Source organism: Rhinolophus hipposideros (assembly GCF_964194185.1).
Source record: "Rhinolophus hipposideros genome assembly, chromosome: 12".
Lineage (NCBI taxonomy): Eukaryota > Metazoa > Chordata > Mammalia > Chiroptera > Rhinolophidae > Rhinolophus > Rhinolophus hipposideros.
In genome coordinates this window covers 71,574,497-71,597,519 of record NC_138058.1, presented here as the reverse complement: position 1 = coordinate 71,597,519, position 23,023 = coordinate 71,574,497, and the positions used below count along the sequence as shown (strand labels likewise).

General features: G+C 51.7%; 2 protein-coding genes across 13 annotated transcripts in view; one reads left to right on the top strand and one right to left on the bottom strand.

Annotated features, from left to right (window-relative positions):
- Positions 1 to 1,649, top strand: part of HPCAL1 (hippocalcin like 1) — a 90,703-nt gene extending 89,054 nt beyond the window's left edge. For all 10 annotated transcript variants that reach the window (XM_081069027.1, XM_081069029.1, XM_081069034.1 and 7 more), the window contains one exon: positions 547 to 1,649. In XM_081069027.1, the coding sequence (XP_080925153.1) occupies positions 547 to 644 (98 nt within the window). In that variant the 3' untranslated portion in view covers positions 645 to 1,649. The remainder of the gene's footprint in view (positions 1 to 546) is intronic.
- An 8,301-nt stretch (positions 1,650 to 9,950) lies between these two features.
- On the bottom strand, positions 9,951 to 17,303 carry ODC1 (ornithine decarboxylase 1). 3 transcript variants are annotated; one of them, XM_081069397.1, is made up of 13 exons: positions 16,908 to 17,128; positions 16,283 to 16,489; positions 14,438 to 14,577; positions 14,202 to 14,335; positions 13,765 to 13,938; positions 13,409 to 13,581; positions 13,005 to 13,139; positions 12,804 to 12,885; positions 12,567 to 12,650; positions 11,383 to 11,545; positions 11,186 to 11,298; positions 10,886 to 11,100; positions 9,951 to 10,431 (listed from the first exon to the last, which is right to left on the bottom strand). In XM_081069397.1, exons 4-13 carry the CDS (start codon positions 14,301 to 14,303, stop codon positions 10,287 to 10,289), a joined length of 1,386 nt encoding a protein of 461 aa, XP_080925523.1. In that variant the 5' UTR covers positions 14,304 to 14,335; positions 14,438 to 14,577; positions 16,283 to 16,489; positions 16,908 to 17,128; the 3' UTR covers positions 9,951 to 10,286. The 3 variants fall into 3 exon arrangements, with proteins under 3 accessions (XP_080925523.1, XP_080925524.1, XP_080925522.1); XM_081069398.1 differs by lacking the exon at positions 16,283 to 16,489 and having other exon boundaries at positions 14,202 to 14,355; positions 16,908 to 17,303; XM_081069396.1 differs by lacking the exon at positions 16,283 to 16,489 and having other exon boundaries at positions 16,908 to 17,228.
- Positions 17,304 to 23,023: the final 5,720 nt, after the last annotated feature.

Genomic DNA, 23,023 nt, shown 5'->3' with positions numbered 1-23,023 from the left:
GAGGTACCAGCTGGACCCTCAGCCTGGCCACCCTTTCTCGAGACCTCCACCTACCCCAAGAGGCAAATGCTACAGAAACAGAAAGCGATTCTCCCAGCCCGAGCAGCAGGCTTATGCTGCCTCCAGTGTACAGCAGAGCTGGACCGACAGGGACTCACACCCCGGGCAGGGACCCTGGGGACCCTGGGCTCCTTCAGCCCTGGATCAGTTATGGATTAGAGGCAGAGACCATGCTCTTTCTGGACAAGGCACACCTTTCTTTAGTAATGCATGGGGTGATTTCTAAAAGGATTTAAATTACTACAGTCGTACTGGGTGTGTCCTTGAGTTGCCTGGTGCTCTGCAGTGAGCAGTGAAAGCAAAATGGGTTTTTCCAGAAATACCCTCAAAGAGAGTGGCGCCTGGACAGTGTCCAGCCTCAGGAAAGCTTAAGGCTAGAGCCAGAGTGGGCGGCTCTGACGTGGGTGCTATCCCCATGCTCTGTGAAGGTGAAGGTGAAGAACGGTGAGCATGGCTAACTCCCATTTCCCATCCTCCCTCCCACAGGCAAACTGTCCCTGGAAGAATTCATTAAAGGTGCCAAGAGCGACCCCTCCATCGTCCGATTGTTACAGTGTGACCCCAGCAGTGCAAGCCAGTTCTAAGGGATCCGGCGTCTGGACAGTTACAGAGAAACACAGGCTTGTCTCGCCGTTTAAGCTTTGCTTGCAAAAGTGGATGCCTCTTCAATCATTTCTGCTCTCCCGGGCCAGGCCAGGTGACCCGTGGCACCTGCCTGGCCCTGTGGCTGCACCTCCCTCCTCCACCTGGCCTTCTCCCACCCCCTCCCCAGTCCCATCCAGGGTGACTCCTGGGGATGTTTACACGCAGGGCTCAGTGTTCTCGCTTCCAGGGCACGTCCCTGCCCACAGGGAGCCCAGAGGACACCACCGAGGACACTGGTGGGACTTCCTAAGATGGCGCTAAGGCCAGCTAATTTATTTTGTGATTGCAAGGTTACTGTGGGTAAGGTGGGAACAAGAATGGAGGGAGAGTAGACGGCAAGCCCTCCCCGTGCATGGCTCCACCTAGCTCGTTCATTTTCTCTGACCAAAGCCGCTCGCACGTATATATACTGTGGTCTCCTTTCTTTTAATATGTAAATTATGCGTATGGTGAAGTGAAATGTCACGTGTAGGTTCCGTATTTAATGCCTTGATTGCCTCTGAAGCGTGGTTCCCTTGTGGCCTGTGACCCTTCCGAGCCTGGTTATTTTGTGGTATTTATGCAGTCAATTTGCGCGTTTCAAAAGGAAATGCATGCGTGCCCATTGCCGTGGCGACCCTCCCATCCACGTGGTGACCGCAGGTGTCTGTGTAAGGTTTGTCCTGTTGATTGGTCTGGCATTTCCTGTATTAAAATGTTCAAATAAACAGAATTCTCTGAGTTTTGTGTTGGCCTGTGAGAGCCCCATTCTGCTTCCTGTGGCCCTCAGTGCTCTCAGTAAAGGTGCATTCAGCGGGTGGAGATGCTGTTTGTAAACTCGGCCCCTCCTGTGCCCCTCCTAGTTTTCACTGTGTCTATAAATCTTGTGCAGCCCGTACTTCAGTGTCAGCCTAATGCCAGGAAATATGTGTGGAAATAAAAGATGGCTGTTCTTGGCAGGTTTGACTGTGACACTTCCTCCTTACCTCCCTCCCTCCGTCCCTCCCTCCATCCATCCACCCTGTGGTCTAATGAGCAAGGCAGCAGGTCAGCACATACCCAGTGAGGACAGAGTGGGGACCAAGGATGTCAGCATGGGCCCTGGGGGCAGAACCTGGTTTCTCGGCCTGTGGCCATTGAGATACTTCTGGGTTTTCCCAGTAGCAGAAAACCCAGCAGAAGGTGCTCCAGCCATGGGGATGCCTGTCTCACTGGCCCTGAAGTCCAGAGGCAGCACGCTGTAGTCGGGGCTGGTTCAGCAGCTGAGAGCACCACTGAGGAGCCCCCAGGTGCCTTTCACTGCTCTCCCCCCCTGCACCCTTGTCCAGCCTCACAGCCAGCTTTTGTCCTCCAGTTGTCTTCTCAGGGTCCCCACAGGGCTGTTGCCGTTCTGGGTGGTACAGCTGACAGGGAGCATTCCATAGACAGGAAGAGAAGCCGCCCTGTCTTCTGCTCTTTGAGAAGGAAAACTTTCTAGAATTCTCCCTCCCCGTGAGCCTCACTTCTCATTGGCCAATACCCAGGCGAGGCCTTGGCCAGGACCATGAGGTGGTCGTGACTGGCCAGTCAATATGAGCCCTTGGCTGAGGAGGCCTGCCTCCCCCAAAGGGCATGGCACCGGGAAGGATGAACAAGACTGGGATTCTGTTTCCAAGGTGGGTGCCAACAGTGTCTATCACACCTGCCCACCTGTCGGGGGACCTCTCTGAGCCTCACCTGTAGAAGGGGTGCAATGAGGGGAGGCAGGTGATCAAGGTAAGTATGCAGAGCTTGTAGCTTGGAGCCTGACTCATGGCAGGTTGTCAGGGACTGTGGCTATTTTGTTGATTTTAGTAATCTTAATATCTTTTAAGACATGCCTCTGAATAGAAACAATGAGCCCATCTGCAAGTGTTTTCCAAGCCAGTGGCACAACCAGGGGCTGGTTCGTGGCGAAACTCCAGAGGTGCCCACAGCCACAGGCAGCGCCATCGGGCGGGGTGGGAGGGTGAGGCCAGGTGGCCTGGGGGTGGGTCCAACTTGCTACAAAGAGGCAAGATGGCACCTTTGACAATTCTGCCCGGCCTGGAGGAATCTCCCCTCCCACTGAGGGGCTGGAATTTTATAAAAATGGAACCGGAACTGGCAAAGGTCTAATCAGTAGTGCTTGCTGGGGAGGGTTGCAGTGCTACAAACGGGGACATTGTCTAGTGGGCACAGATGAGAATGACCACTGTGATAGGGTTCTCCAGAGAAGCAGAACCAATGGGCTCTCTACATGGGATATTGGATATGGAGACACAGGTGAGGGAGCTTGTGAGCCTTGGTCTGCAGCGAGGGGTGTTTATGGAGCAAAAATTCTGGAGGATGAGCCTGGGGTGTGGCCAAGCTGGGCACTGCCAGGGGCCAGAGGAGCCATGGCGTGAGTGTATGGCCAGGGGAGGAAAGGCAAAGAGTGGGGCTTTCCCCTCCATTGCCTGTGAGCTCTTTCTGGCAGCTTCTGGGAATGAGCTGGGGGGTGGGCCTCCCTGAAGCCAAGACCTGAAGGGGGCCCTCTCCAAGGGCCTGCCACCCGCCCTCCTGCGTCCTGAAAGGGTACATTTGATCCCATCGTGGCCAGGTCCAGAGGAGGCCATTTTCTCCTGCCTGTGAGCTGGCTGTGCCTCCTGCACACACACATTCCCCAGCATCACTGTCTTGCTCTTACCGCACTTTACAGTTTACAAGGGCCATCATGGTGCAGCTGCTCCCCCTGCAGGTGACAAGGAAACAGGCCAGGGAAGGGAAGGGACCTGCCCCACAGACCCATCGCCAACTCCCAGACTCCACTAGCAACCGGCCAGACCCCTCAGGGCTAACTCGGGTCCCAGGACATCAGTGGCAAAATCAGAACTAGCCAGATCATCTGGCCCAGGACACCACCCCTTTACTGTGTGTGTGTGTGTGTGTGTGTGGTCTCTGCGTCTGGATGTTGGAGGACGGACAGGGCATATGACTGGCTGTCTGCACACACGGCTCTGTGGGATGGATCCCGTTTGGAGTGTGTCCCGTGTGAAGGGCGCGGGTGGAGACCCCGGCACGTCCTTGTGCAGCTCAGCATCGAGGGTCTGGAACATCTAGCTTGCGCCTCTGTTGACGGGTTGGCAGCTCCTGAGACACGTGTGAGGCTGTGTTGAGTGGCAGCCCTGGTAGCTGAGGCCAGCTGGCAGGTGGGGGAACCTAAGCCCGCCCGGGCCAGCTCTGCTCCTGCTGTGCACCACCCACGCTGCTCCTGGCCTAACGGGTTGACAGCGGCCTCCCTGAACTTCGTCTCAGCCCTACACCAGGCCATTGCTAAGACTGTGTAAATGTCCCTTCCTCCAAAAGCTGTCCCCACTCTTCCCGACATTCCCCATGTGCCCCTCACTCATGGAGTTTCCCCTCATTGACCTCATCCGTTCACTTCTGGTCCCCTTCACCCCCAGAGCCAGGGCCAGGCCTGGCTTAGAATGAGGAGCTGGGCCATGAGTGAGTGAACGAATGAACGCATCAGCATGCGGCCCAGCCCTGCTGTCCGGAACTGCTCCTACATGGGCCCTGGCTACACCAGTCCCAGTTTGGCCAAGTGACTCTGGACTAGGCTCTCCCTACGGGTAAGACGGGGCCCAGAGAGCAATGGATGCTGGACGTGACCTTGCATGTCAGCTGGCAGCAGGGGGACGTGGGGCTTTGGGGGAGTGCAAAGCCCCCCTATGGGCTAGGGTCTGCCCTTCTGACTCTGGCTCAGAACGAGGGCTGCGAGTGGCCCCTGGCTTCTCTAGATACCAGGTACCTTCGGGGAGCCCTGAGATGCGAAGAGCACAGACTTGTCTGAGCAAAGATGGGGCCACACTGGTATTGATATTCGGAGATAAGTGGGACCTGAGCCCTGGCCTCAAGGCTGGCTTAGTGGGTGGAGGATAGACGGGGAGCACCCTCTGCTTCCCACAGCACTCACGCTTCAGTGGGGAGGCCAAGTTCTGCCCAAATAGCCAGGGGGTGGGGGGCAGGCTGTAAGCAGCGTCCAGGGCTGAAGTGGTGGCAGGTGGGTGCCAGGTGTGGTGGGTACCTTAGGAGGTGGCTAGGCAGTGCGCTACCCATTCCCAACAGGCAGGGGGCAGCAAGAACACAGGCTGCTGGGACCCACCAGCTATTCACTGGGAATGAGGTAGGAGGGCCCGGGCTGGGCTGCGACGTGAGCTTCACCAGGAGGGGCTCAGAAAGAGTTTTGGCGGGAGCAACCTGGTTGTGGACAAGGCTGCCTGGAGCCCCTTTCTCAGAACCCTGGATACCTTGATGTGGCTGGCCCTGGACCTCCCTCTGAGCCTGGCCACACTCCTAACCCCACAAGCCTTCTGTCACGATTGGCTCTGTCAGGGTTGGATGAATGATTAAGTGACTGACAACTTGGTCCTGGCACCTGACCCACAGAGAAGCCTCAAGCTCTAGATGCTGCTGCCCCCTGGTGGCTGTGGCCGGGAGGGCCATCCCAGGCTTAGCTGAGCAGATCCTTCAGGCTTCCCAGAGCCTGATTTTGGAGCAGCGTGGGCCTGTTTTATATATTAAGAGTTTTCTGTCCCTGTCCCAATTGACAGATGAAGAGACCGAGGCCTGCAGGAGCACCTGATTTTCTTTGAGCCACAAAGCACACAGAATCTGAAGCTGGGCTCCTGGTAACTTGGTACCCTGGTACCCTATCAATAGGGTGCCTAGTTAAGTATGAATTTCAGATAAACAACAAATAATCTTTCAGTATTCATATGTCTTATGCAATATTTTATTTTTTAAAAGCTTGTTTAAAAAACTTTTATTTATGTGTGTTTTTCCAGGACCCATCAGCTCCAAGTCAAGTAGTTGTTTCAATCTAGTTGTGGAGGGCGCAGCTCACAGTGGCCCATGTGGGGATCAAACCTGCAACCTTGTTGTTAAGAACGCTGGGCTTGTGGGGACAGAGTCCCAGAGAGCAGTTTCTAGGCTCTCGGCTTCATGTAGAAAGGTGCTGGCTCGGGTAGTAGATGGCCGTCAGCTGTGACTAGTTGGCCGTCAGCTGTTACCGGTTAGCCATTGGCCACTGGTATAACTGCCGTGGCTAGGCTAGCAAGGGCGATTGCAGCTAGTAAGTGGGGTGGGTGGGTTGGTTGGTTGGCAGAGAAGCGGACGGCAGATTGCAGATTGTGTGGCTCCTGCTTCCCGTGTCTCGATTAGCTGCCGGAGAGAAATAGTGGTATGAACCCCCTATCCATGGCTCTGTTTGTGTTCCTTTTTGGCCTCACCATATCCTGCGTTCTTGTGCGGGGAGCGGGACTAGAGTCCCCGCATGATAGGGCTCTAACCAACTGAACTAACCGGCCACCCCAATATTTTATATTTTGTTTTGCTGTATCTGGCAACCCTACCTGTCAAGCCATGGAGCTGAGCTTGCTCAGGCCCTGGGCAGGTCAGAAGCTGGAGGAGCCAGGCCACCTCACAGGCCCCTCCCCAGGCAAGAGGAGTTCCACCATGGCCCTCCTGGTGGAACCACCCCTCATGCTCAAAGTCTTATCCTCAGCCTAGCCCAGCCCTCAGCGCTCCAGCTCAGCCTTCGCCAAGACCTCAGCCTGAGGAAAGTCACCCATATACTAAAGCTCTACATCAGTAGCCCCTGTGACCAGAGGTAGAGCATGTCCTGTCATGACCTGACCCTCCTCATTCTAGTCAGCAATAAGGATGGATTGAATCCGCCTGCTCCCAAAAATAGCAGCAAGGATCTCCAGGTGTTTTCACTCAGTGCATGGAATTCTGAGCTTCCCCAATTCTGCTTCAACAACCCTGCCGGATAGGCACTCGGCAGCCTCCCTTTGAGGAGGACGAAGGGGTGGGGACCCCAGTCCCTAGCAGGTCGGGGTTCAGCCGACTGCAGCTCACAGTGCCAACCTCTGCAGGGCTCGGAGCCACAGGTCCTTGGGGACACCCTCTGTTGCTGCCCAGGGCAGGGAGTGAGGCTGGGAGAGAGCAAAGACCAGGAGCTGTGTCCCCGCCCTTGGGGGGACAGAGAAGGAGGCTCATTCTTGTCAGCTTCTTTTCCTTTGTTAAGTGGCCAGGAGCCAGGGAAGCTGGAGGCCTAGTCATTCTAAGGTCCTGCTAACTGGCTGGCTCACCTTGCACGAGTCACTTAGCCTGGTCACTTAGCCTGTGGGGGCTTTATCCATTTGTTAAAAAAGAGGCTGGGAGAACTCAGCAAAGACCTTCTTCAAATGACATCTGATCTTGAAACCTGATTTGTCAAACTGGGTGGAACAGAGGTCAGAGCCCCCACCTTGAACTCTGCTGATCAGCCCCAGGTGCCAAAACTCCTTGAGACCTTTGATTTAAAAAAGGCCAATGTCACCTGCAGGGGCAGTCAGTCCTCCAGCAGGGCCCAGAGAGGGCTCCCAGTACTGGACGGCCCACACTGAAGAAAGTATGGGATTACAGCCAGGAAAGGTCCCTAGCAGGAGGTGCCCAGCCAGCAGGGGAATTACCGAAGAACACTTAAGGACAGAATTTGCATAGAAATGCAAGGTCACCATCATAGGTAATTTGCATAAAAATGCAGTGACAAATGCATGTCATTGTGAGGGGCAGGGGAGTGCATGACTATAAAGCAAGCTGAGTGAGGCCTGGGTAGGCCAGTGGGTGCCAACTGCAAGGTGGCACAAAGGATGGTTAGCCAGGAGGGTAGAGGGCGGCCAAAGGCATGGACGGTGGTCTGTCTGTAGCCTCTGGCCCAGCCGTTGGTGCAGACTAGTCCATGAGGGGCAGTGCAATAGCTGGGACGTCCAGCACTCAGGGTCTGACCCTGACCCCAGGTGACTCCTGACAGGGCAGAAAGCCCCACCTTTGGGGGAAGTAGGGGTTGACCTGCCACAATTCGAGTGCATGAATGTTCTTGCCCTTGGTTCCAGTGGGAGCCTCATGAGCTAGGTGGCATGAGCCAGCCCGGGGGCCCTATACAGCTGAAGAGCAGGTCTTGGCCAATCCCACCCAGGTCCCTGACCTAGCCCACTGGCCCAGGTTTAGCAGCACGTTGGTGAGCTAGGAAAAGCACTGAGGGGACATGGGAGTCATCTGACATCAGGACTTAATCTCTGAACCTCTTTCCTCACCTGGAGGCGTATATTCAAATTCCTTTCAAGTCAGTAATGCCTTAAAGTGCACATGAAGTCAGTCTGCACCCTCCTCCTTGGGCGTCCTTCTCCTGTTTGTCAGTACTTGCAGAAATGTTCTGTGCACATGCATGTGCATACACACCGCAAGCTGGGTTTGCTTTGCACAGACGCCGGAGCAGTCCACAGCGCTCCTCACTCAGCTTCTCCTCCAACATGGGTCCCTCAGGTCGGCATGCCCTTCACGCAGCGTCCTTCACGCAGCGTCGCGTTCCAGTAACCACATCAGCGCCCTCTGCATGTGCGTAAGGGTTGTTTTTGCCACGTGCCACCATGACAACCGGGTTTCTCAGAAACATCTTAGAATTGTTGGTTCAAAGATAACGTGGATTATTTTGATATTGCCAAATTCTGTGATTCCTGAAATCCACTTTCCCATCTCTCGTGGGCGAGCATGCCTGCTTACCCAGCAAGCTAGGGATCGCTTATCTTTGCCAATCTGACAGGTGACATTCTCATGGTTTTAATATGCGCTGGAAAATCGCCATTTTTAAAAGGTTTTCTTTGAAACCCTGGTCATGTTTTGCCCCCTTTCTATTGAATTGTTCCTTATCACTGACTTTTAATATGAAGAAATTAGCTCCTTTCATGTGCCAGTTTTTCCCCATTTGTGCTTCGCCTTTTTTACTTCAAAATAGTTTTGTGGTCTACTGTTATACTTCTCATCTAGAATTGACTGGTTTTCTGTGCGTTGGGGCTACTTTTTTTCCAGTGGCCACCCAGTTGCCTGTCCCCACCCCGTGTCTGGGATGTGCCCAGCAATCTGTATTTTATGATGCTCCCTAAGTGAGTCTTATTAATTCTGTCTTTTTAAGTCAAAGACCTACTTTACCAAGATTGTAGGCTTGGTATCTACCTCACATTTTGGGTGGACTCTGAATTCCTTTGAGTATCAGTGGTGGGCATCGGATCCTCAGGAACCAGAAAAGGATGTGCTCACAGGAAGTGGGGCAGACTGTTAGTGTTCTCTCCTCCCCTCCTCTGGGAAGAGCCTGTTTTCTTTGTGGCTCCTGAGAAGTACTATTCACATTCTGCCAACTAAAACCGTATGATTGGGTCCAGGGAGAGAGACCAGAGCTGGTGACAAGCCCGTCTGGTTGAGCAGCCAAGGAAGAGGGAACCAGAAATCATAGCAATGCAGTGTCCACCGTGTGGGGCCCAGGCCTTGGGGGAAGGCGGCGTTTTAGGATACCGGGGTCACTCCCCTCAACTCCTTTCTAACTGGAGGGCTTCATTTACTCCACAATCTATAAAGCCACAGCATGCCAATCTATACCACTTGCTGCTTTCCCACGTCCCTCTAAATGAAGCTGGTGGCTTCTCAGAGCGACATCTGGCTCATACATGGCCTCCCTTCCTCACTATGCAGGGACACAGGGATTCACAATTTCCCTTTTAGGGTTTAAGTAGCAAGAGAGCCTGCTACTTTTTTGGGTGCAAGTTGAATAAGAAAACATAAAAGGCCAGTGGTCAAGGTCCGAGAAGGTAAAGATCTGTAACACGGAATAATTGGTGCGTTTATTAAAATAAGTTGCCAGTCAAATGCCGTACTACATTCCTAACTTGTTTGTAACTGCCACTTGTCCTGGGAAGGAGGTCAAGGTGGGAAGGGAATGTCTCTAGACTCTGCAGGAAGGGCTCAGAGGGCCCACTGCACCTTCCCGGAGCACTGGCAACGCCAGGAACAGCCCGTTAATTAGCAAAGGGCTCCGGGCATGCCACACTCAGCCACCCTGTGGACACTCGGGGTGGGCTGAACCACCAAGGCAGACGTCGGCCACTGTCAACAGCACAGGGTACGGCCTGTCTCATCCGTCCTTTTCCTTTTACCTGCATGTGGGCTAGATCCACTATTCCTGTGAGAATCCATAGCAAACTTGATACAGGACTCATGGACTTGAACTGAAAATGCCTAACAGGAAGAAAGGTGTTTCCAGGAAGTTTCAAAATAACAAAAACCATTAACTCCTAAGTCCTCAGGGACAATTTTCTCAGCACGTGGGGGAAAAAACATCAATTCCCACTTGTAAAACATATTCAAGGTGAGCCATTTGCAATGGACACGCTGTGAAAATCTCCCAATGCCTAGTTATTTCAAGATACTTTATTTTTCAAACAGGTCACAACACCAAGCTTCGGACCCATTCTGCCAATGTACAAGCTACAAACGCTTGCTCAGCAGAGCTCAGGGGCACTTTTTAGTAGCATGTTTGAAAAGTGAATAAAAATCCATATAAAACAAATATTCAAAGTTTCCATAGGAACACAGATAAGTGACCCCATCTCCTAGTCTTCCATATTATTCCATCTGTGCCAACCCTACTGAAAAAGACATTTCAAACTAGCAGTAATTAAGTTAAATGGTCCCCCCAAATCCCTTAATTCAAGCTACACTCGCAGTAACAGCTACAAGAATGGCGTCTACACATTAATACTAGCTGAAGCACAGGCTGCCGGGTGGCGTTTCATCCCACTCTCCCAGGCACAGGACACAGGCAGAGCGCTGACATCCTGCCCCTCCACTTCAGGGGGGATGTCCTGCTGCTGGATTTGCTGCATCAGTTGCCTGAGAGAGAGAGGAAGAGAAAGAGAGAGAGAAAAATGGCATATTCAGAAATCCTGAGTCATCCATAACAGCAGTTTCGAATAACTTATTCATGAGCCTATTTACTTCCTTGGTCACTGTGTCATCAGGAAGCAATTTAATGTATTTCTAAAGCAAGCAATTCTTCAGAACCATTTTCTCGGTAATAAGGAAACCAGAGATCACATGATTCATTAAGACATTCTCATTACATAGAAATGTCTTAACAAGTCTTCTAAAATGGTTATGCCTTAGGAAGAAATCTGAAAACACAAACCACTACTATTGGAAAGATTTTTTTTTCATCCATTTGTATTTCCCAAATTTTCTAGAGCATATATTCTTAATACAGAGAGAATAAATTTAAAGAAACATTGTACTTAAACCTAAGCAAAACAGTTTCCTGTCAGGCCCATACACATGCACTGTCACTAACCATGTCGGCCCTGACATCACATAGTAGATGGTCGGCCTCTGGAACCCGTTGAAAGTAGAAGCGGCAGCGACGGTGTAAGCACCCATGTCCTCAAAAAGCATCCAGTCGCCCACCTGCATCTCGGGCAAGCCACAGCGCTCAACAATGCGATCGAGGCCGTCACACGTGGGTCCCCAGATGCTGGAGGAATAGTACTTCTCGTCTGGTTTGGGCCTCTACATTTGAGGGAAACACACCTAGTTACACCTGTTGAGACCAATCACCTTAACTCTCACATACAGTATTATAACCAGAAGGTACCTTCTGCAGAAGGGGCTTCACGTGGGCATGATCATAGAGGATGCAATTAAACGATCCATAGACTCCATCATTCACGTAATACATGAAGGTTTTTTCGCTCGACTCATCTTCATCTAGAAAGCAGATTAGTCTCAATTACCACTTTCTGCACCAGCTTTCAGTTACACACACAATGATTCAATCCTGTATATACCTACCATCAGAGCCTGTTTGTTCCTTTAATACGAGTTTTTTGGCAATGATATTAACTGCAAGCGTGAACGCTGATGCAACATAGTATCTGCCTGGCTCAGCTATGACTGTCACTCCTGAGTCTGACGGGAAATACTTGTCCAGTGCGGGGTTGATTACATTGACCATCTACGAGAGTCAGACAGACAGGAACAGTCAGCCATGAAGGGGAACCACAGGGAGGAGAGCACAGTGCTCTGACATGACATAAAAACATTTAAGAGCAGCCATCAGCAGAGGTCTTATCAAGCAACAGCAGCAAAAAAATAAAAATAAACATCTCCCTGAAAACCAGCCTATATACTCCCATAGTTTTACTTTGATTCCCCTCCGGATACGCTTTCTATCCTTTTTAGGATGTTATGGGTTGGGTATTTCATGAAATAGTACAAAACAAATGACCACTTATGAGGTATCAAAGTGCCTTAATATTTCCACATGCCAACAGAATAAAACTTTCTATTCTGCCAACTTCACATAATTTTAATAAATAAGAATGTCATCTTTGTTATAAACTTGAGCACCATCCAACGAACGGCTTCTTAGCTTCGTAGTGACTAAACACTCAAAAGGTTTTAAGGAGAGGAAATACAAACTCTAGGCAAGTACACTTGGCATAATGATGTACAGCAGGTCCTCAAATTGCATCACTTTATTTAAATGTTGTCATTTTGCTATAATGTTGATGAGAAGCCACAGGAACTTAACTCTTGCTTATATCAATTAGCCTGTGGTACAACTGGGTTTTGTTATACATCCTTTCTCTTTAAAGTCCAGGACCCGGGGTGACTGGTTAGCTTAGTTGATTAGAGCGTGGTGCTAATAACACCAAGGTTGCCAGTTCAATTCCCTCATGGGCCACTGTGAGCTGCGCCCTCCTTTAAAAAAAAGAAAGAAAAGGGATTTGGCAGGTTCTCAGGACTCCACAGGCCAATCCCATTAAAAAAAAAAAAATGTCCAGGACCAACTGACAATGTTAAGTGACAAAGTCAGCAAGTTTTTATTTCCACAGCAACATTTCTTAATGTAATCAATTGTTTCCCGAGACTTTTAAAGACAATTGACTCATATTAGTTTAGAAAAACCAAAGAATGTTAAACACAATTTTGCTAAAATAGCTACAGTATATTGTAGTTTTGTTATGAAATACCTCTTCAAATTTAAGCTTCACATCCTCAGATCCCGGAAAGCCACCACCAATATCAAGCAGATACATGTTGAAACCAACCTCAGCCTAGAACCAAGAAAATTAAGTCAATCAAACAGCCAGATTCATAACAAATCACGAAAAATGTATCCAGCAAATGGGTGTAAGCTTCTGTAATACAGGATAACTAGTTACTGTCAGCCCTGTCCCCACCCCCACCTGGGATTTAGATATACTCACTCCCATGTCAAAGACACAGCGGGCATCCGAGATGGCCTGCACGAAGGTCTCAGGGTCAGTACAGCCACTTCCCACGTGGAAGCTGGGGCAATAAGAAAGGAGAATACGTTATTTCTGAAAGTAACTATTTACAGTGGGAAAAAAACCTGTAAAACTTGCATCGTCTAATATTATCTTAGCCTCTAACCACCAAGATCTCACCTGACACCGATGATATCAATATTTAGCTCTTTCGCTCGTTCCAAAAGCAGCCTGCTGGTTTTGAGTGTGGCACCAAATTTAACACTGAGACGACAAACTGCTTTGGAATCATCAGTGGCAATCCGCAAAACCAACCTAGAAGCAAGAAAAGCCTATCAACTTTACATGACAAGATCATTTACAGACATGGTTACAATACAAAGAGAATCCTCGGCTGTTACTCTGTGGTTCCCATCTAATATGGTTCTATTATCAAGAGGGGTTAAGCTATTTTCTACTTGGTCTCTGACCCAGTAAATTACACAGGTAACTTACTAAGTATAGAAAACCTAAGGACTGGCAAGTTGAGTTTGACGATCGAGATCCCGTATCTGAACCTGCCGTCACACGGAGGAGTAACTCACTTGGCCTTTGGATGTGCCCTGGCAACTTTCATCAACTCGACTTCACTATCAAAAGTCATCATCTGGACTCCATTATTGGCAGCATATTTTATCTGAGAGACTTGTTTACAAGGATTTGCATAGATAATCCTTTCTGGAGGCACCCCAAGACTCTGCACCAGTTGTATTTCAGTCTGAAAAAGAGGTATTTACACTATACATATGCAGCTAAGAAACAGAAAGACATGGGAAGTTGTCCCTCTAGTCCCCCCAACTCTTTAACATCTACCATCCCAGAAACACAACTTGATCTGCCCCGTTGGGAACACCAGGGCCACATGACAGAATCATTCAGCGTGCTGCTGCTTTTTGCTTACCTTGCTGGCACAGTCAAATCCTGTCCCAATAGCAGCTAGGGTCTTCACTATGGTTCTGCTATCATTGCATTTGACTGCATAAAAGGGGGTGACCCGAGGAAGTGCTTTTAACCATTTCAGATGTTTCTTCAGAATGTCTCCCAAGTCCGCAACATAGAAGGCGTCCTTATCATCCTACAGTTACAGTAAGAGTGGTCACAGGGACGCATTCGCTGCCTGACAGTATGTGCAACATTCTCAATGAGTCCTACTTGTTTTAGTCCAGTCACTGACATGAATATCACTACCATCACTGGATGATGATCCACAGTCAGTTAAATCTAAATTCCCACACAAGACACTGAGTTCCATTACATTTCCCTAAGACCCCATTAAGTTTCCCACTCATCTGCGCGGCATTCTCCAGCTACACTGCCAGCATGGATTAACATACTTACGGAAGAAGAGACTTCATTAATTTTTTGGTCCAGAATGTCCTTGGCAGTAAAGCCTTCATCAAGGAAATGGCACTCAAACTCTTCATTACTAAAGTTGTTCATGGTTTCTGGACGTTCTTTTGAAACACAACAAACTACAAACAGGGTAGAGAAACTGACTTCAGAAACCTTAGCGATACTTAGTATTAACAATTCGTAGGTAACAAGATTAGCCCCCAACAACCATGAATACTTACAAGGAAAACTAAGATAGCACTTAAATTATTGCCAGCTTTTCACAAAGGCAATTCTCCTGGAATTCTAAGTCCTGCTGAAAGATGGGTGTACTCGACGTAGCAGTGGAAATGTCCCGATAAACACAGAAGCTGCTGTCCACCTTAGGAACACAGATGGAAAGATTAGGCCCTACACACCACACCCAGGAAGCAGGGCTACTCCATACTCCAGCACCTCAGCTCACTCTCTGGGTTTGGGAATCCCATTACTCCTAGGTCTTAGTCACATGATTCCATAAACCTCTACACTATCTGAGGACACCAGATTCAACACTTCAGATTTTTTTAAAGCAGCACACTAAAATTCTATAGATAGTACTGTACATTTCAATAAGCACTTCAAACATTCATGCTAAAAAATGCAGAATGTAGGCTTCAGAAGCTTTTCTGTACTTACTGTGTTTCCTGGAAAATAAGACCTAGCTGGACAATCAGCTCTAATGTGTCTTTTGGAGCAAAAACTTAATAAGACCTGGTCTTATTTTACTATAAGACCCAGTATTATATAACTTAAAACAGCATTATAGCAATTATTAAAAGTTGCCAGTTAAACAGCCTGCTATTTCCTACTTTTACTAAGTCTTACACAGAATAATTTTTAGCGATTAACAGGCATCATGGAAATGTCTCAGGCTGAGTTTACTGAGTGCTCTTAATGTTTCCTGCGAATTTTATGAGCTTATTTTCATGCAGAGCACGTATTTTTAAAAACTGCATCTTCAAATCAACATAATGTACTATAGTTGCTGTATTTGATCAGAAATCAGCATTCTTGAACCAGTGTTGCTTACTAAATTAGCAATTCTGGGAATCCCAACAGGCACTCTAATATTTGCTTAGCTATGAATGATAATCAGAGGAGAGTAATTTTTGGCAAACTTCATGAATAACAAAAACAAGCAAGCATAAATGAATCACGAATAAGCAAAAATAAAGCTCGTAACAATCAGAACCACTGTCCTTGGCCTTCATGAAATGTGACATTGGTGAATTACAGTTATCTTAAAATTATTTTAAACCTATTTAATTTCTGCCAGGTATAAAGCCTTCTTTTCCACTGTGCAACCCTTTTCAGTGCCTGCAGCCTACAGGCAGAGGCGAGGCAATGGTTCAGGGCCACCTTGCTCTGGCATGGGACACTATGAGAGGCCCAGGGAGACGGACCTGCCATAAATCCAAACCCATGCATGGCAGAACTTGTTTGAAAGTTTGATCTAATGCGACTTTTTGGCATTGTCAAACCTCCTAAATCACCCCTAGGGCAAGGCAATAGATTTGGGTCAGCAAATCTATTTTATCCATATAAGTAACATTTAAATAGGCTCAAGTGGTGACAGACTGGATTAGTTAGGGTCTTGTTAAATATCTTTAAGGCAATGTTCAGGCTTAAGCTTGGAAGATTTTCTTTTTAATACATCACTATGAAGTATTGCTTTCCTGTGTCTTTTGAAGCTTTATTTTAATTATTTGCAATAGAGATGTTTCACCCAAGAACACCTTTTGGTGTTCCGTATAAGCTAAGTCACTTAAAAGGATGAATTGATTAGCACAAGACAGCACTTTTCTGCTGTAAGTCTTTGCTGCCAACTGGGTAATGTTTTAAGAGTTAGGAACCAGTTTAAACAGAAACTGAAAAAAATTCACAAGTCAACTAAATTACGCCTAAGTTTAGGTTTAAATAAAATCAACACGTTCTTTGTTCTCCCCAGAAATTTGTAAAAGGTTCTGCTCCCCGCACTTGCACCAATTACTTAGGATTCTCAAACACAATCAGCCTGTTTGGAAATCCCTGGGGCTGGTTCCTACACGTAGCTCTGCTCCTGCACTGGGATCTTCATTGTCCAGGCTTTTCACAAATCACGAAGTCATTCAAAGATTCCTTAACTGGACACGTTCCAGCGGCGGCCGGCCACGCGTGTCTCACGGCTGCTGCCAGGCTACCCCAGCTGCCGCCCCGCGGGGTCTCTGTCGGGTCGCTGGCCCCGTGCACACAGCAAACGCAGAACCGGGAACCTCCAGGACCAAGCGGAATCATGGTACGCGTGTGACCCGGGCGGCGGCGCCCGACATCCGCTCGGCCCGCTCCCCACCCCCCCTGCACCTGCCACCCGACTGGCCACCTGGGTTTTTTAAACACATCGCGGTCGACGGAACGCCCGGCCTTCCCGCCGCTTCCGGCTCAGAACCCCGCGGCCGCGGCGCCGCTCCGCCGGGCGACGGGGGACGGGGCGCCTGGGGACAGGCGACCGCGCCGCGGGGAAGGCGGCCGCCACCGCTCGGCCGGGAAAGCCGGGAGCCCGCGGCAGCGACTTCCCAGGTCAGGGGCCGGCGGCCGGCGCTGCGACCACGTGCCCCGGCAGGCGCGGCCCGGCGCGGACACACGTGGCCGTCCCCCCGCGGCGCCCCCACGGCGCGGACGCGCCCTGCTCACCTCCCCGAGGGCTGTCTCAGGCCGACCCCATGGAGACGCCGCCGCCGCCGAGCGCGCAGGACCGCCCGCCGCCCCCGTCAGCCGCCGCCTCGCTCCCTCCCGCGGAGGACCGCCGGCCGAGCTGGCGCCGGAGCGCTGGCAGAGGGGCGGCGGCGGCGGAGGCTGAGCGGACTGACAAAGCCCGGCGCCGCCGCTCCCCTACTTATAGCGCCGGGCGTGTCGCCATGGAGACGCACCAGCTCAAACCAGCCGCGATCGGTTCCGTCCGGGCGTCCTCCGAGGGAGGGGGCGGAGCGCGGCAGCCCTGCCAGCCCGGGCCCTGCAGGCGGGGCGGCCGCGGGCGGCTCAACGTCAGCGCAGCGAGCGCCGCCCGCTCGGCCCCCGGCCCCGCGCCCCGCCCCCGGCCCCGCGCCCCGCCCCCGGCCCCGCGCCCCGCCCCCGGCCCCGCGCCCCGCCCCCGGCCCCGCGCCCCGCGCCCGGCCCCGCGCCCCGCCCGGCCCCGCGCCCCGCCCCCGGCCCCGCGCCCCGCCCGGCCCCGCGCCCCGCCCCCGGCCCCGCGCCCCGCCCGGCCCCGCGCCCCGCCCGGCCCCGCGCCCCGCCCGGCCCCGCGCCCCGCCCCCGGCCCCGCGCCCCGCCCGGCCCCGCGCCCCGCCCGGCCCCGCGCCCCGCCCCCGGCCCCGCGCCCCGCCCGGCCCTGCGGCAGCCCGGCGCAGGCGCACTCCGCCGCGGGCCCCCGACTCCCGCGCCCCCGCCCCTCCCGCCCTGCGGCCGGCCCGCGCGTGCGCCCGGGGCCTCGCGGCGCTCCCCTCCGCCCCCGCTCCCGCCGCCCGCCGCCCGCTCGGCCCTCCGCCTTGGGCCGACAGCGGCCGCCGCAGAATTGCAAAAGCTGCCGCTGACCGCCGCTGACTCGCAGTCACGCAGAACTGTTCTTGCACTTGCCATTCAATGCCTCGTGCCCTCGGGCAGAGGAAGGCAATTGCGGGCGCGAGCTGGCCACGTGGACACCCCCGCTCCTGGCGGACTCTGGCCCCCGATGCCCCACGCCTCTATTTCTGTGCACGGGAACTGGGAATGATTGCGGTGCCAGTGCACCGGGAGGGGGCAGAGATGCTGACAGAGGAAGGGGCGTGTTGAGGGGCACCAGGCAAGTCCCCTGTGCGGGTAGCTCCAGCCACTGCGCCGGTAAACCATGGCTAACACGTGCAGGTGTCTTCCAGCTAGATGGCAGGCAGCAGTGAACACGTGAAAATACGGTCCACCGGATTCAGCCAGACACTCGTCGTCTAAAGGCGTCGGGGGAACGGGTGGGAGGTAACACGTCTCCCAGCCACCACGCGGCTCCACTGCCTTTTGCCGTGGGGGTGGCGCTCATCAATGACTAGACACCTTGAAGGGCAGCTGCTGGTGCCATGCTTTGAGTTACGTTAAGTCCCAACTCACCAACAATGTCTACGCGCCGAATACATATGGCAAAAGCCGCGTAGGAAATTGGTTGCCCCTAAAGAGCGCAGCCAGAGCCACTCCCCACAGCAGGCCCCAAGGAGGGGCTGAAGGAATTTGCGGATTGCTTTTATTTTAAACAAAATCCGACAATTCCGTTCCACCCTAGGATGTGGGCTGTGATCAACGTGAGGGCTGCCGGAAGAGTTAAAGAACATGTAAAACCAGCCCTGGCCAAGCTGTGGGTGCAGGGAGACCCTGGAGGAGCTCAGTGCTGTAGCCCGGCCCTGGCCCCAACTTCTGTGCAATCTTGGGTAAATCCCTTCTTTGGGTCTTGGAGGAGGCTGGAGTAGATAACCCCAGGGTCTTTCCAGCAACAAAACGCTGTGAGGTTTTCCAAAACCTCCTTTGTCCTGGGCCCTGGGCCTCCTCCTTTAGCCATAGGACCCAGGGCATAGTCGGTTTCATGATTGTATGCTTGAATGAATGATCTCAGTCTCCCTGGATCCCGCCTGGCTTCCAGAGATCCCAGAACAGGGAAGATAGCAGTAAACGGAAGTGCGTTTTCATATGTGAAGGCATGTGCTGATGGGCAGAGCTGCCTGTTGTCTTGGGTGCCCTGATCAACTTCATTTTTATACAGCCCTCGAACAACCACCGGGGACAAGAACCAGGGATTAGGGTGAGCGAGAGGTGGTTATCTCCACCCTAATACACTTAATTCCTAAGAAAGGATGAGAGTAATGAGATTAAGAAGACCATCAGAGAACGTTTACAGCCCCAGGCGCTAAATGGAATAGCTTTGACCTCCTGCGAGCACCCTGGGATTTGTTCCCCCTCTGTGAGGAAACATTTTGTTCCAATGACACACAGTTTTCCTCACACTCCGGAAGTCTCTGTGTCCAGTGCCCAAAAGGGCACACTGTCCGCACTGCCCAGCTTTCCATGGCACATCAATCAACCAGTTATTGCAAGGCGAACACAGTCCCCATATGTGGTCTCTTCCCAGCAGAGGGGACCGGATATCTCGGCATGTGGGATTCTGGTAGCAGCCTAGCGTGGAGGGAAGGACAGTCAGCCTCTGTCCTTCCAGCAGCTTGCTGCTGTGTGACCTTGACCACCTCCCTGACTCTCTGTGTGCGCCTGTTTCTCCAGTCATCCAGGGAAGAGTTTGGGCCACATCTAGGGTCCCTTTCAGCTGAGTTCGGTGATTGTATTTTACATTTAGAAGTATTAGCTGGAACGTAGAGTCAAGTTCTGGATTCAGGAACCAGCTGGTCTGTCCCTGTGCTGTACACATGTGCCACTCACACCCCAGGCGCCCACACACACTGCCTCTCCTGGTAACCTTCCTCAAACATGCCAACTCCTGCCCACATGCTGCACTTTCCTCTGGGGAGGCCAGGCCTTGCCCAGATGACCCATCTGACCCAGATGAGGAAACAGAAGCAGGGGAAGGAGGCCGTGCTCCTTGTAGGCAAACTCTTGTAGAGGCCCTTGGCCTTGGGCCTGGGAGTAAGCAAGGCCTGAGTCATTAAACCCAGTTAGTTATTAACCTGGATTCAGGAATAAACCCATGGTGACTAAACCGGGCTTTATTCAAAGGCATTAACGTCTTTCTGCATAGTTTCAGGACACTTTGTCCTGTCCCTTATGATTTTCTTAGAGAAAAGCAACAGATCCTTGTAAACTATGTGATGCCCAATGCGTAGAAGTTACCCTTACATGGACATGAGATTTTTATATTTGGTAAAGAAGCGGTAAAAAAGTGAACAAAAACAACAAAACGTGCATTAGACATTGCCAGTAAGACCTGCGTCCTAAGTCATCCCACCTGAGTCCTGGACCAACTCCAGTTTTTTTAGCCATTCTCAGCACCTAGCTCATTATGAAGTCCTGGGCATCCCTTCCCCTCTCTCGGTCTCAGGCTCTTTCTATAAAATGCTCTTTGGCTGGATTGGACTGGATCGAAAACTCAGGACCTTGCACTCTGATGTTCTAAGAATCTGACTTCTTTTACGAAGAGAGTTCTGTAGGAATCCTCTGACTGCATTTTCTGAACTGACAATGAGGACAAGTCTGATGAAGGAGGTGTTTTTTCTGAATTTTTTTCACGAAAGGGGTTATAAAGGTATATGGTAATTACAGATTTAAGGAGTCATCTTTACTGGAAAGAATTAAAAAGCATGAAAGATGACAATTAGCATGCATTTATGTATCCATGTACTCAATACTGGAATATTTGACATTGAGAACTTCCTGGAAAATGCATTTGTATTCTGTCTATGCTCATGTTCTGCACCAAATTTCTTCCCAGCAGCATAGTAAGAGTTGATCATGGAGAGAGGTTCGTGACATCCAGCCACAGGGGGACTTTGGGTGGTGAGGACCTATTCTGTGAGGGTGCCAGAACTCAGGACCCCTGCGTAAGGGGAACAAACAGTCACGGGACATGCTAATCACATGTGGCTGTTTGACCAAAAATAGTGTTCTGAAACTTAATCCCTCACCAACACTCCAGCCTCACCCTTGAATCGTTTTAGGTGTTTCCTAAAATGCAGTCCACCCTCCAAGGTGGAAAGTGTGTCTCTTTGCCAATATCCAAACGATGGGCCCCAGGCTCAGAGAACTTCCGGGGAGGCCCTCCTGGCTCTGAGCAACACAGGCATCATCAGAGAAGCAGGGAGCCTGCAGAAGTATTTGGGAAGCCGAAGACACCCCTGTGTGAGTGGGAATCCCGGGACGTTTGTTATAAAGTGTTGTTGCATCACTGCCCCACCTTGCCCCCACCCTGGTGAGGCTTCTTGGGCGGCTGCTGGGACATGGGTCATCTGGCAGGAACTGGACCAGGGCCCACTGGAGCCCAGCAGGTCCCTGCAGTAGATGAGTGACTACACTGTACATTTCAGAGCAGAGGTGGCCTGTGTCCAGAGGTGAGAGCACGAGTTCGTTTGGCTGGCAGATGATTTTAGCAATGCTTTCTCTCCCCCAGCCTGCCTTTCCATTGGACTGAAAACAGAGTCCCAGTAAGTGTGTGCCAGGCCAGCATTCATACATGCCACCCTCCTAACACGTGGGCTGACCGCAGGACAGAAAGTTTTCAGATATGATTACTCTACTCATTTATTTGAAACTCTTCATTGCTGGCCCTTGGTCTACAGATAAAATCCAAATGCCTTAGCCTGGTGCCCAGGACTCCCCAAGTTCCACCTGCTCACCTTCCCAGCCTCGTCTCCTGCCACTCCGTCCCTCCTAAGCCACTCTGGTCTGCAGCCCCTGCTCGCCTGCCATCCCAGCTTGTATCACACAGTATGGTCACCTTGGGTCTTCTCCCCCTCTCCTCCCCTCCCACTCCCTGTGAAGTCAGGGCCACGATTTACTTATCTTCTTACATTCAGTTTCTAGTTCAGTACCTGGCACGTTCAATACAGTTAAATTAAAACTAGTCTTGAAAAATTTCTGATTTGTGGTTGCTCCATGACTGATTAGCTCTTGGGACTTTCTCCCCGTGGGCTATCTAAAATAGAGGGATGAAAGATTCTGAATATCCTTCCTTTGGTCATTTATTCATTCAATACATGTTTATACTGGGTGTCGCCTATGTGCCCGTGACGTGCTGGGTGAGGGACCTCTCTGGCTGCAGCAGTGGGCTGGGTTCTCAGGAACCAGCAGGGAATTGATGAGGGCCCAAAGAGGCCGAACCTTCTCCTCAGAGCTGAAAGAAAATGGCCTCTTTTATTTTATTTTTCTCCTAAGTTCCTGGTGACTGCCTCTGACCCAACATGTCACAGCACCTCTGCTGGGTTTTGCTACTGCCCCAGTTTTGCTGGAGCCCCACCCGAGTAGGGCCCCACCTTTGGGAAGCCCCAGACCTGTAAGAGTTCTTCCTCTCATAACAGGGAACAGCATGTGGAGGGCCCTTGCACAACCCAGGCCTTTTGGAAGGTGTGTGTTCTGCCCGGGGGTGCTGTGAGCTCCACATTCCTGCCCTGTCAGAACCACAACCGACCAGCGGAAGGGCCTGCAATGTGATGATGGACTGAGCCACCGGGGGCCTGGGCACCGAAGGGGAGGCTGCAGGATCATCACTGTCTCCCAACAGCCTGTGAGCCCCTGTTCTAGCCCAGGGCCCCTCCAGCTGTTGAGGACAAGGACATGAGCCAAGGAGGTCCCTGCCCTCAAGACACTCACAGTCCACAGGGGAGGCTGAGCCCCAGGCTTATGCCCTGTCCCCAGGACAGTGGCCACGCGGGGTCCAACCATGGAACGTTTGCTCTGGTCTGTCTATTAGAAACAGCTCACGGAGAAGCCTGGGCTGGGGTGAGGGGAAAGGCCTCGGGGCACCCAGGGCAAGAAGAGACTGGTGGGCACCTAGGGAGGTGACCATCCATGTGTCCAGCTCACTTGGGGAGACGACCGAGGGCTGTGAGAGGGGTCATTCCGGGGGTAGCATTTGACCCCTGGGGCCCACTCCTTCCCTGTGCAGATAACGCAGCTTTGTCTCCACCTGCATTTCCCACCCGCCCAACCAAATCCTTATTGACAATAGCACCTGGTGATCTTAGAAGGAAGCTTAATCCCATGAGTAGGTACAAAACATTCCCTGTTGGTGTGTTATGCTGTGCCACTCGGCCTGAGCGGGCAGTTCAGTAGGGGGATTTAACATGGGAACCAGT